Source organism: Labeo rohita, chromosome 25 (assembly GCF_022985175.1).
Source record: "Labeo rohita strain BAU-BD-2019 chromosome 25, IGBB_LRoh.1.0, whole genome shotgun sequence".
Classification (NCBI taxonomy): Eukaryota; Metazoa; Chordata; class Actinopteri; order Cypriniformes; family Cyprinidae; genus Labeo; species Labeo rohita.
Window position 1 is genome coordinate 13,339,024 of NC_066893.1, and position 12,709 is coordinate 13,351,732.

The 12,709-nt window shown below is 34.8% G+C and overlaps 1 protein-coding gene across 1 annotated transcript in view; it reads right to left on the reverse strand.

Annotated features, from left to right (window-relative positions):
* Positions 1 to 12,709, reverse strand: part of celsr1b (cadherin EGF LAG seven-pass G-type receptor 1b) — a 71,770-nt gene that overhangs the window by 4,702 nt on the left and 54,359 nt on the right. Inside the window, exons 14-28 of the mRNA XM_051100031.1 lie at positions 11,373 to 11,493; positions 9,199 to 9,382; positions 8,792 to 8,893; positions 8,049 to 8,143; positions 7,701 to 7,910; positions 5,884 to 6,067; positions 5,653 to 5,793; positions 5,340 to 5,550; positions 3,604 to 3,771; positions 3,349 to 3,475; positions 3,057 to 3,257; positions 2,800 to 2,974; positions 1,217 to 1,329; positions 1,026 to 1,102; positions 789 to 915 (exon numbers count right to left, since the gene is read on the reverse strand). Coding sequence (XP_050955988.1) covers positions 789 to 915; positions 1,026 to 1,102; positions 1,217 to 1,329; positions 2,800 to 2,974; positions 3,057 to 3,257; positions 3,349 to 3,475; positions 3,604 to 3,771; positions 5,340 to 5,550; positions 5,653 to 5,793; positions 5,884 to 6,067; positions 7,701 to 7,910; positions 8,049 to 8,143; positions 8,792 to 8,893; positions 9,199 to 9,382; positions 11,373 to 11,493 — 2,236 coding nt within the window. The remainder of the gene's footprint in view (positions 1 to 788; positions 916 to 1,025; positions 1,103 to 1,216; positions 1,330 to 2,799; positions 2,975 to 3,056; positions 3,258 to 3,348; positions 3,476 to 3,603; positions 3,772 to 5,339; positions 5,551 to 5,652; positions 5,794 to 5,883; positions 6,068 to 7,700; positions 7,911 to 8,048; positions 8,144 to 8,791; positions 8,894 to 9,198; positions 9,383 to 11,372; positions 11,494 to 12,709) is intronic.

The window sequence follows — 12,709 nt, forward strand, 5'->3', positions numbered from 1 at the left end:
AATACACATCACACATCTCCTTCAGGTCTAACAAATTCTTTGGTTTTCCAGCATTTTTTGTGTATTTGTACCCTTTCCAACAATGACTGTATGATTTTTAGATTCATATTTTCACACTGAGGACAACTTAGAGACTCATATGCAACTATTACAGAAGGTTCAAACACTCACTGATGCTTCAGAAGGAAAACACGATGCATTGAGAGCCAGGGGTGTAAACTTTTAAACAGAACGAATATGTGTACATTTTTGCCTAAATATCATTTTAGGCAAATAAAATACACAAACTGACCAGCACTACTATGGAGATTGGTCCTGTGATGCTCTAGATAACAGTATCATAAACAGAGAGCCAGCAGAAGTCTGGGTTTCCTTGAGGATCCAAACCAGGGGTGTAAACTTTTGAACAGAATGAAGATGTGTACATTTTTGCCTAAATATAATTTTTTTTACCTTTAGTACCTTTAGAAGTTGCAGAAGATACATGTTTCCCAGGAGAGAAAATAATTTCAATTTACCCTGATCTTCAAATTCCAAAAGTTTTCACCCTCGGCTCTTAATGTAGTGTGTTTCCTCCTGGAGCATCAGTGAGTGTTTGAGCCTTCTGTAATAGTGCATATGAGTCCCTCTGTTGTCCTCAGTGTGAAAATATGGATCTCAAAATCATACAGTCATTGTTGGAAAGGGTTCAAATACACAAAAGATGCTGGAAAACCAAAGAATGATATCACATATTGAAAAAAAAGAAATCCCTAATTTCTGTTGTGACAAACAGTAAACATATGTACCTGTAAGCAGCTGAGGATGGCAAAGAGGTAGTGGAAGGTCAGCACATCACTGTTGACAGCCATGAGACCCAGCAGCCAGGTGGCACTGATGAGCAACAGGAGGAGAAAGGCTACTCGCAGAGCAGAGCTGCACAAGAGCAAATGAAAGTGTTAAAAAAGATTTGTTTTTACCTGCTTCAGGTCATTTGTATTTCAGTATTGTTCACTTTGACCTTTAAGCATTCTTGCTGAACTTACATTGCCCCTGACTTTTCTGTTCGCTGACGCCGTCCACATGCGGCTTTGCCCGCCAGCACAATTAGAACTATATTTATCTGTTAAACAAAGAGATTTGTTTTTCCTTATTTACTCAAAACCAATCAGTTGGGAGATGAAAAAGAAAGCAACATTTCCACTGTGTTAAACAAGAATGAAATACACAAACTGACCAGCACTACTATGGAGATTGGTCCTGTGATGCTCCAGATAAGAGTGTCATAAACAGAGAGCCAGCAGAAGTCGGGGTTTCCATAACCTTGAGGATCCAATCCCACAGCCAGACCTGACAAGAGACAATTAATTGGCAATCGTGCACAATCAGTATATATATATATATATATATATACATATATGTGTGTGTGTGTGTGTCTGTGTGTGTGTGTGTGGAAAGAGAGAGAGAAATGCCAAAAAAATGTATTTTCATTGATGAGTATGCTGGTAGATTTTCAACAAGCACATTTTTCAGTCGTGAGTTTCTTGAGAAGCTGTGTCAAAGACTTTTGCATACAATTAAGGATGAGCAACTGATGTCACATGGACTATTTTAATGATGTCCTTTCTACCTTTCTAGGCCTTGAGTTTGCTTACGCTGTCTATGAAGGGTCCGAAAGCTCTCAGATTTAATCCAAAATATTGTTTACATACACCTTGCAGATTTTACCAAAATAAGAGGGATACAAAATGCATGTTATTTTTTATTTAGTACTGACTGAATAATATGTTTCACATAAAAGACATTTACATATAGTTCACAGGAGAAAATAATAGTTAAATTTATAACAATGACCCTGTTCAAAAGTTTACATACACTTGATTCTTAATACTGTGTTGTTACCTGAATGATTTACAGCTGTGTTTTTAGTGTAGTGATAGTTGTTTATGAGTCCCTTACATGAGTCCCTAACAGTTAAACTGCCCGCTGTTCTTCAGAAAATCCTTCAGCTCCCACAAATTGCATTTTTTGCATTTTGCATTTCCCACAAATTGCAAACAGCATTTTTTGTGTATTTGAACCCTTTCCAACAACGACTGTGTGATTATAAGATCCATCTTTTCACACAACTGAGCTTCTGTAGCTTCTGAAGGGTAGTACTAGCTGAAAAAATACATTATATTTAGTTGAAATAAGAAAAATGTACACATCTTCATTCTGTTCAAAGGTTTTCACCCCCTGCTCTTAATGCATCATTTTTCCTTCTGGAGCATCAGTGAGCATTTGAGCCTTCTGTAATAGTTGCATATGAGTCCCTCAGCTGTCTTCAGTGTGAAAAGATGGATCTCAAAATCATACAGTCATTGTTGAAAAGAGTTGAAATACACAAAAATGCTGAAAAACCACAGAATTTGTGAAGAACAGAAGGCAGTTTAACTGTTCAGGACAAACAAGAGACTCATGAACAACTATCAATAAACAACAACAACAAAAAAAAAACAAAACAGCTGTGGATCATTCATGTAACAAAACAAAAGTATTAGAAATCAAGTGTATGTAAACTTTTGAAAAAAGGTAATTTCTATAAATTCAACTATTATTTTCTCTTGTGGACTATATGTAAATTACTTTTATGTGAAATATCTTATTCAGGTATTTTGTATGACCCCTTATATTTTGGTAAAATAATTAACATTTTGCAGATTCTGCAAGGTGTACGGTATGTAAACTTTTGACTTCAACTGTATATAATATCATACACATATAGTCAGGTAGCAAACTATGACCTAAGTAAGTAAGCGACTGAGCATCAATCAGTACCAGTGATAATAGCAGGAATCCCCCAGCCGATGGCGTAGTAGAAGCGCATGTGCCCCTGGTTGATGTTACGCATCTCTGTCAGCATGCGATAGATATGCAGCCCCTCCACAAACATCCAGGCAAATGCGCACATGTACGAATAATGTAGCAGAATGGCCACAACTGTACATACAAACTACAAATCAGACAAGAAACAGGTTTAGAATCACATAAAATCAATAAAATAATGCTTCCAATATTATAATCTAAAAACTCACCGGACTGTCGGTCTGATTGATGCCAGTGAGGAAGATGAGCTCAGAGAGGAAGATGGCGGCCACCAGGTTCTTGTGGATGCTGTGTAGGTTAGAGCGCAGCTTGCGAAGAATGGCCAGCAGGAGGAAGGTAATGAGGAGGGCAACCAGAGAGGCAGACACTGTTGTGTAGGTCACCACTTTTAGAGGAAGAACATCACCATGCTATAGACAAGATGACAGTGTTTAAAAAACAGTTAGCTGGCTGTACGCTAGCAAAAATGCATATACACCAGAATATCTGGTTGTGTCTGACCTCTCGTTTGGAGATGTCCATGAGAACAGCAAAGCTGGTCATGTGGTTGCACTGGCAGCTGATATGAGTCAAGTTCCTGAAGACCAGCTCGCAGCCTTTAGAAGACCAGGCGCCTCCACCAGAAACTCTATCAGATGAGAGCAGGAATGACACAAATAAAATATATATATAGAATTAGAAATGATTCTATAATCACAGCGCAAGCAGAGATGGGTTTCTTCTGAAATATAATCTGTTGATTCATTAAGGACTCACGGGATGGAGTGGTTCCAGTAAACGCACGCGGGTTTGGTCCTCTCGTGGGTCTCCAGGAGCCTGAAGTTCAGCGTGATGGGTCTTTGGAGTGGGGTGGAGAGAGGTTCTCCATCCCTGTGGACCACAATGCTCACTACAGGTGTGTTGATGACAGGACGAGTGGGCAGTCTGGGAATGTGTAGAGCAGATATATGAAAAAGCACCAGAATAAAAAAAGACATTTATCTTGATATGGTCATATTGTTACTATATTGGTTAGAATTATCTTTTTTATCACTGGTTGATATTTCCAGAAGAATGAAAAAAAAATGCTTTGGTAAATAATATTCATGAAATAAAAATCTATATTATGAAATCCGAAGTCATAATTACGAGATAAAACGTCAACATTATGACGAAAAAGTTACAATATAACATAAAATATACATTTTGTCATCATTTTGACTTTAGTGTGACATTATTTTGACTTTTTATCTCATAATTTCTATGTCATCTTCTTGACTTTTTATCTCATAATATATGCTTATCTCATCTTACTTTTTATTTCAAAATTCTGACTTAGTATGCCATAATTTTATCTTTTCCCCTTTTTGGCATTTAAGTCATAATTTCAACGTTTTATCATAATCATGACTTATGTCCTAATTTTCACTTTTTTTCATAATTAAGACTTAGTATCTCATAATTTTCACTTATTTCTTCAATATTTGGCATTTTAAGTAATAATTTCAACTTTTTATCTCATAATCATGATTTATTGAGTTAGAATTTTGACTTTTTTTTATAAATATAAGTCATATTTATAAAAAAAAGTCAGTATCTGTAATATTTAGCATTTTATATCATATATGTTGACTTTTTATTTTATAAACATGGTTTAGTATGTCAGTTTTGACTTTGTCACATAATTATGACTGTCGTACTTATAATTTTGACTTTTTATGTTATAATTTTGATTTGGCATCTCAAAATATTGACTTTTTCCTCCAATATTTGGCATTTTAAGCCATCATTTTAACTTTTTATCTCATAATCATGACTTAATACATCATAATTTTGAATTTTTGTTTCATAATTATGACTTAATATTCCATAATTTTGACTTTTTTCCTCAGTATTTGGTATTTTATGTCATAATTCCAACTTTTTATCTAATGACTATGTCAGTTTTGATTTTCTGTCACATAATTATGACTGTATGACTCATAATTTTGACTTCTTATCTAATTCATAATTATGATTTACCAAAGAATGCTACTTTCCTATGTGGTGAAAATGACCTTCCATATATTAGATACTTAATTGTTCATGCTCATTTGCTCTATTTTTACATGTAGATTACCTTTTCTGTCAGCTAACACTCACTTCAAGTTAATCTTTAAAAAATATTTAGCTAATCTCATAATAAATTTTAAGTTTTCATACTGTACATTATAATGTTGTTGTGTTACTTTTAGTATTTTGTTACGTCACTTTTAGCTTTTAAACTGGCTGATTTTAGTTTTTAGTCTTTAAATTGGAATCTACTTAGATGAAATGTTCAGTATCAGCTATTTACCAGAATGAAAGTAATTATCAGCTTATCATATGACCGGAATTGTAATATTAATGCATCCATAATTATTATTTAAATATTACTGATTTTAGCTGATATCGTTTTTTTTTAGCATAGCATCTCTTGAAAAAGGAAATCTTTTGTTTGTACTGCATGTAAATAAATCAGGCTGACGTTCTACCTAAGACTACGGCGGTCCGGATCATAACTCTCTGGAAGTAGTCGCCCCAGAGACCTGTAGATCATCACCATCACAACAGCAGGTGGATCGGGTTGTTCTGCATGGCGTCTTTTCTTAATGGATGGTGTTAGATCAATAGTATCTGATCCATCCAAACTGATGTAAGATTCAGTTGGTTCAATCTGGGCTGGAGGCTCTGTGGTAAAAGCATCTATAGTGAATAAGACATAATAAAGTTTAGAATTAAGCTTAAACATTACACATTTCCATTATATTACCGATAATACAAAGAAACAAGTTTCAAAGTAAGAACCTTTGTACTTTTTCGCCATGGCGAGCAGGCTTGGGAACACAACAGATGACTCTAGATCTTTTGAGTACACCTCCTTAACTTCCTGAAATCGAGGAATCTTGTCTTGGTTTACAGTGGAGTCCAGAAAATCCAACGCAACAACTGTTTGTAAAGAAAATGATACAGATTTTTATGTCAAACACTCAAAATTGAGCAGAGCAGATGCTACAGGATGGAGAACCCAATACTAACTCATGTTGTCAGTGATGATGGTAAAGGGCCTCAGGTAGGTCTTTCTCGTGTTCTGTACCAGAGTGTTGGCATACTCCTCAAAGTGGTGCAGCAGATGTGCCGTCCCGCTATCAGAGCGTTGTATCTTCTCCCAGTGCTCCTTGTTGACAGGGTCAAGGATAGCACTTCCAGCTTTAATGATGTTCTACCACAACAAAGAAGAGTAACGTTCTTTAATTCTTGACTATAATCATTCAACGAAGGAAGGTCTTACGGCTTTGGAAGACATGAGGGTGAGTAATTAATGACAGAATTTTCATTTTTGGGTGAACTAACCCTTTAAGCAATTAAGATTTGGGTTCCAAAAAGTTCCCATTTTCAATCAACCAGCTGATAAGCTGAGGGAAGTCTAGTTCAAGAGCTTAGATAGAAGCCAACATTTAGAGTTGCACATTTACAGTTGGTAAATGTCAGTTATTTTACCAAAATAAGAGGGATCATACAAAATCCATGTTATTTTTTATTTAGTATTGACCTGAATAAGATATTTCACATAAAAGACATTTACATATAGTCCACAAAAGAAAATAATAGTTAAATTTATAAAAATGACCCAGTTCAGAAGTTCACATACACTTGATTTTTAATACTGTTGTTACCTGAATGATCCACAGCTGTTTTTTTGTTTAGTGATAGTTGTTAATGAGTCCCTTGTTTGTCCTGAACAGTTAAACTGCCCGCTGTTCTTTTGAAAAATTCAACAGGTCCCACAAATTTTTTGGTTTTTCAGCATTTTTGTGTATTTTAACCCTTTCCAACAATGACTGTATGATTTTGAGATCCATTTTTTCACACTGAGGACAATTGAGGGACTGAAGGCAACTGTTACAGAAGGTTCAAACGCTCACTGATGCTCCAGAAGGAACCACAATGCATTAAAAGCAGGGGGGTGAAAACTTTTTGAAATTGAAGATCAGGGTAAATTTAACTTATTTTGTCTTCTGGGAAGCATGTATGATTCTTCTGTAGCTTCTTAAGGGCAGTTCTAAATGGAAAAATACGATATTTAGGCATAATAAGAAAAATGTTCACATCATTCAGTTCAAAGGTTTTCACCCTCCTGCTCTATATGCACCATGTGTCTTCTGGAGCATCAGTAAGTGTTTGAACCTTCTGTAATAGTTGCATATGAGTCCTTCAGTTGTCCTCAGTGTGAAAAGATAGATCTAAAATTCATACAATCATTGTTGGAAAGGGTTCAAATACACAAAAATGCTGAAAAACCAAAGAATTTGTGGGACCTGAAGGATTTTTCTGAAGAACAGCAGGCAGTTTAACTGTTTAGGACAAAACAAGGGACTCATGAACAACTACCACTAAACAAAAGACACAGCTGTGGATCATTCAGGTAACAACACAGTATTAAGAATCAAGTGTATGTAAACTTTTGAACACGGTAATTTTTATAAATTCAACTATTATGTTCTCTTGTGGACTACATGTAAACATCTTTTATGTAAAATATCTTATTCAGGTCAGTACTATATAAAAAATAACATGCATTTTGTATGATCCCTTTTATTTTGGTAAAATAATTAACATTTCGCAGATTCTGCAAAGTGTATGTAAACTTTTGACTTCAACTGTATCTTCAGTGCAATGATGGACAGATGGATAGCTTTACATACTTTCTGGTCATTTATGGTCATTAGTTGGACCTTTAGTTAAGACAGCCGGAGCTGGAGGTCATCTTGAACCCATCAGATTAAACTTAAATGTGAAGATACTAAAATCCTCTTTGATTCTAGAAACAAGTGTGAAGGGTTTGAGGTTTGTACCTTGTTGAAATCAGCATCATGAGTGGCGGTGAGCTCAAAGCCCTGCTGCAGACTCTCATGCTCTAATACACTGGCCAGCAGATGGTAGGCAGTCCTCACGTCATTCCCAAACAGACGATCTGTGTGGTCGGTGGCGGAGTGCAGCAGGCCCGCAAGACTTCTTGATCTCTCTCCATCCATTCGAGAAGCATTAGCATGAAGATCATCACTCTAAGTCACACATGAAGAAGAAAACACTGGTCACTTCTAGGATTGTGTAAACTGCTGTATAATATTTAATAGTCAGTTGTACAATTTCTTCCATGACTGCAATTCCAACTTGAGTCAACCAGCAAAGGAGTCACAAACCTCTTTCTTTAGCTTTGAAAAGCTGAGGGAAGTGCAGTTGAAGAGCTCAGGTGGAAACCAACCTTTATCATCGCTGCAATGACGGATTGCTGTGCCTGTCAAACGACAAATGAGGATTATATATTGATATATCATTTAACAGTAATGTAAGAAAAAGATGAAACCTGCTACCTGCACTACCACTCAAAAGTTTGGACACATCTACTTCGTTATTGTTAATACTTTTAGTTTTCTTAAAGGGATAGTTCACCCAAAAACGAAAATCTCGTAGCTTCATTAAATTACGGTTGAACCACTGATGTCACATGGACTACTTTAACAATTTCCTTACTACCTTTCTGGGCCTTGAATGTGTCAGTTGTGTTGCTGTCTATGCAGGGTCAGAAAGCTCTCGGATTTCATTAAAAAGTATCTTAATTTTTATTCAGAATATGAATGAAGGTCTTATGTCATTTGGAACGACATGAGGGTGAGTAATTAATGACAGAACTTTCATTTTTGGGTGAACTATCCCTTTAATTACAGTAAAATCTTAAAATTAGAAAAATAGCATGCAGTTGTAAAATAAAATGTGTGTAGTTTGTCATGTGTGTACATATAAACTATATGCATTTACTAGCAATATCTATTAGAGTTGTATCTGCACCTACATTTATAGTAAATAAATATCACTGTCTACAAAAATCATTTCAGATTCAGTCAAGTGTTTCCAAACTTTTGATTGTTTTGATTAAAGGCAGTACCACTGGATCCTTTGGGGCAGTTTGTGGCTGCAGGACCTCCAAACATGGTGCGGGGCCACCAGATACCGTCTTCAAAGGCTTTGGGACAACCGTCATAAACCACTAGATAACAAAAAAGTTAAAGTGAGGGAAATCTTACAAAACAGATGTCATTTAGTGCCTCTGACAAGACTTATTGCTATGTCTTAATGATAAGACCATCATAGGACTCACAAATGTCTATTATTTCTGCTCCAAGAAACCTCACTCTATGCTTATATAAAAGCATTCTGCTCATGACTGGAGTGTGAAAATAGCTTTCATATTTTGCCCTTATTTATTCAATTGTCCAAGATGTTGTCAAGCTGTCTGTGAAATGAGGTTAACAACAGTTAACGGATATCCTGGCCAGTTGACAGCACACATACCTACACATCCCCCGACTGTCACCTCTGCGAAGGGGTTGTCACAACGGTTGCACTGACGACCCACCACTCCCATCTTACAGGGGCACTGGCCTGTTACAGGGTCACATGTCCGGGAATGCGCTCCAAGGTGAAAGCAATCGCACGGATAGCAAGTGTCTGCACCCAGAGGCCGAAAGTAATTGTCCTGGGAAAATGGGGAGGAGAAAATAATGCAATTTTGTGAGCATGAACCTGAAATTAATATTAAAGCCCATTTCTGCCACAGTTTTCTTCTTAGAATTGCAAGTTTATAGGTAACATCTTGCAGTTCTCAGAATATAAACTTAGAATTATAGATAAAAAGTCACACTTGCTTTTGTAAAAAAAAATTATCTCATGGTGGAAACAAAGCTATGGATTAAAAAGTATAATATATGTTTTTAACACCGTAATAATTTTTGTCAGCAAGCATGCATTAACTTTGATGCATTTCATTTAAGTGACAGTAATAACATTTATAACGTTTCAAAATATTTCTATTTCAAAAGAATGCTGTTCTAGAAAACTTTCTATTCATCAAAAGGTTTCCTGAAAAAAAAATATTTCATTTTTAACAAATTGTCTTCACCAAGAGGCTGAAAGTAATTGTCCTGAAAAAGGAAGGATAAGAAAACAATGGAATTTTGTGAGCATGAACCTGAAATTAATATTGAATCCCATTTCTGCCACAGTATTTAAAAAAAAATAATAATAACCTCACAATTCTGGCCTTTTCTCTCACAATTGCGAGTTTAAATATCACAATGACAACTTTTCTTCTCCGAATTTAAAGTTTATAGTTAACATCTTACAATTCTGACTTTGTATATTGTAATTCTGACTTTATATCTCACAATTTTGACAATAGTAGACATGTAGATATAATTGTGAGATAAAAAGTCACAATTACTTTTGTAATGTTTTAAAAATCTTGTGGTGAAAACAAGTTTCCATAGATTATAAAGTATAATGTTTTTTTAAAGAAGTTAATAATGTCATTCAGCAAGCATGCATTAAATTTGATGCATTTAATTTGTTTAAAAGTGACAGTAAAACATTTATAAAATGATACAAAATATTTCTATTTCAAACAAATGCTGTTTTTTTTAACTTTCTATTCATCAAAAGAGTTCCTAAACTATATATAAAAAGGAAGGATGAGAAAATAATGGAATTCTGTGAGCATAAATCTAAAATGAATATTGAATCCCATTTCTGCCACAATTCTTAAAAAAAGAAAATAATAATAATTCAGGCTTTTTGTCTTAAAATTTCGAGTTTCTATAGCAGAAATGCAGTTCTGACTTTATATACTGTAATTCTGACTTTATATCTCACAATTTTGACAAATGTAGACAGAATTGTGAGATATAAACTCAAAATTTAGAGAAAAAAACTTTGAATTGTAAGATAAAAAGTCACAATTACTTTTGTAATTGTTTTTATCTCATGGTGAAAACAAGCTTACATAAATTAAAGTATTAAGTATTAAGTATGAAGTATAATTGTATATATATTTTATAAAGAAAAGGTCTGTGAGTTTGAATTGTAAGATGAAAAGTCACAATTACTTTTGTAATTTTTTTTAATCTCATGGTGAAAACAAGTTGCCATAAATTAAAGTATTAAGTATAAAGTATAATTGTATATATATTTGATAAAGAAATGAATAATTTTAGTCAGCAAGCATGCATTAAATTCGTTTAAAAGCGACTGTAAAAACGTTTGAACTTTCTATTCATCAAAAGGATTCCAGAAAAAAAAATCTTTTTTACAAAAAAATCAAGACACAGCTATTTTTTGACATTAATAATAAGAAGAAATGTTTTTTGAGCCAAGAATGACTTCTAAAAGATCATATGACACTAATGACTGCAGAAAATTTAGCTTTGCCATCACAGGAAAAAAAAATTGTAATAACATTTCACAATATGACAATTTTTGTTGTTGTTTTTTTATCAAACAAATGCAGTCTCTGTGAGTATGAGAGACTTAAAAATATTTAAAAATCTTGCCAACCTCAACCGGTTTATACGGTAGTGCGCTTAATACAATAAAAGCCACATGGTTCAATTTATGTGAAGAGTGACTGCTGGACGACTAAAATCCAATGGTTTCCCTTGAGAATCTGGAGCATGCGATCACTTGCAGCTTACCTTGCAGCTACACTCTCCTGTGGTTTTATTACAGTCCCTTTTGAAGCCTTTGCTGACATCGCAGTTACAGGGCCCGCAGGTCGGGTATCCCCACCAGCCGCGAGCACATGGTTGGTCCCCTCTGTGTGTGTGCGCAAACGACAAAATAAGAGGGAAAAAAGACAGAGAAAAATAAAACAGTAATAGTGCAATAGTGTCTAGCAAAACTAAAGTCTTCAAACTGAGACTCAATGAGCTTATGATGGAAACTAAGACTGATTGGAAATTCGAAAAGGGGGGCATTTGCTTTGAAATTGGACATGAAATTCTTCTGTAAAATCAAAGCAGTCGATTCTGACTGCGAGGCAAACATGAAATTGCTTGTGTGAAAGCAATACATCATTCTAAGCTCACTTCCTTTGTGATCATTTAAAAGAGAGTCTTTTCATGGTAAAAGAAAAGAACAGAAACTAAACCATTTCAAAAATAGACTGTTATATTAGTCTCCCGTCTCCACTCGTGGAAATTCTTTTCTGTGTTTTCCTAATTTTTGGAAGAAGGGAAAAAATACATTTAAAAGAAATTGAAAGCTTTTAAAACTTTGCTTCTGTTTTTTTATCTTTAGTTTATCTTAAATGGATGAAAGTCTGGCTAAATACTGGATAATACCAGCAGTCTGAGAATTCTTTTACCTGTTGCATTATAAATAAAAGCCTTACAGTGTGGGTGTCAAAGACAAGTGGAATGACCACAATTAAAGGAAACACCAGAATTAAAAGATCATCGTGACAAACACTGCCAGCATCTTTTATCACAGCTTTCGGGCTTACAAAACCTTGGCAGTTCATGAAACAGACCATCAGACAAAAAAGCTGTTGTCAGTCAGCGTGTTTCAGCAAGTACCAAGCTTTAACAAAAGTCCGGTAATTTTCTTAATCCTAACCGAATCTGAACATTAAAGAGTTCAACCAAATCTTTTTTTTTTGTGTGTGTGTTGTGCAATTATTTGCAAACCTCTATGACTGTGTTTTTTGTATATGCAGTGAAAGTCAATGGGGTCCAGTGCTGTTTTGAACTTTTTTTACTGTATCCACAAAAACAGCTAAATGACATGATGGTGAATAAACGACAACAGTATTGTAATTTTTAGAGAACTGTCCCTTTAAATATTGACGTGGATCTTTTTTTTCAGCTCAAGGGAATGCAGAATGGTGCAATCTGATTGCTTAAGACTACTAGCACATCTTTGTTCAATGAGCTGCATGATTTGAGGCAGCTTTCATGTATGAAAACAATTTGAATTTATATCCCTAAAACTTGATGCATGAGCAACATGAATTAATTAATCAAAGAGACAG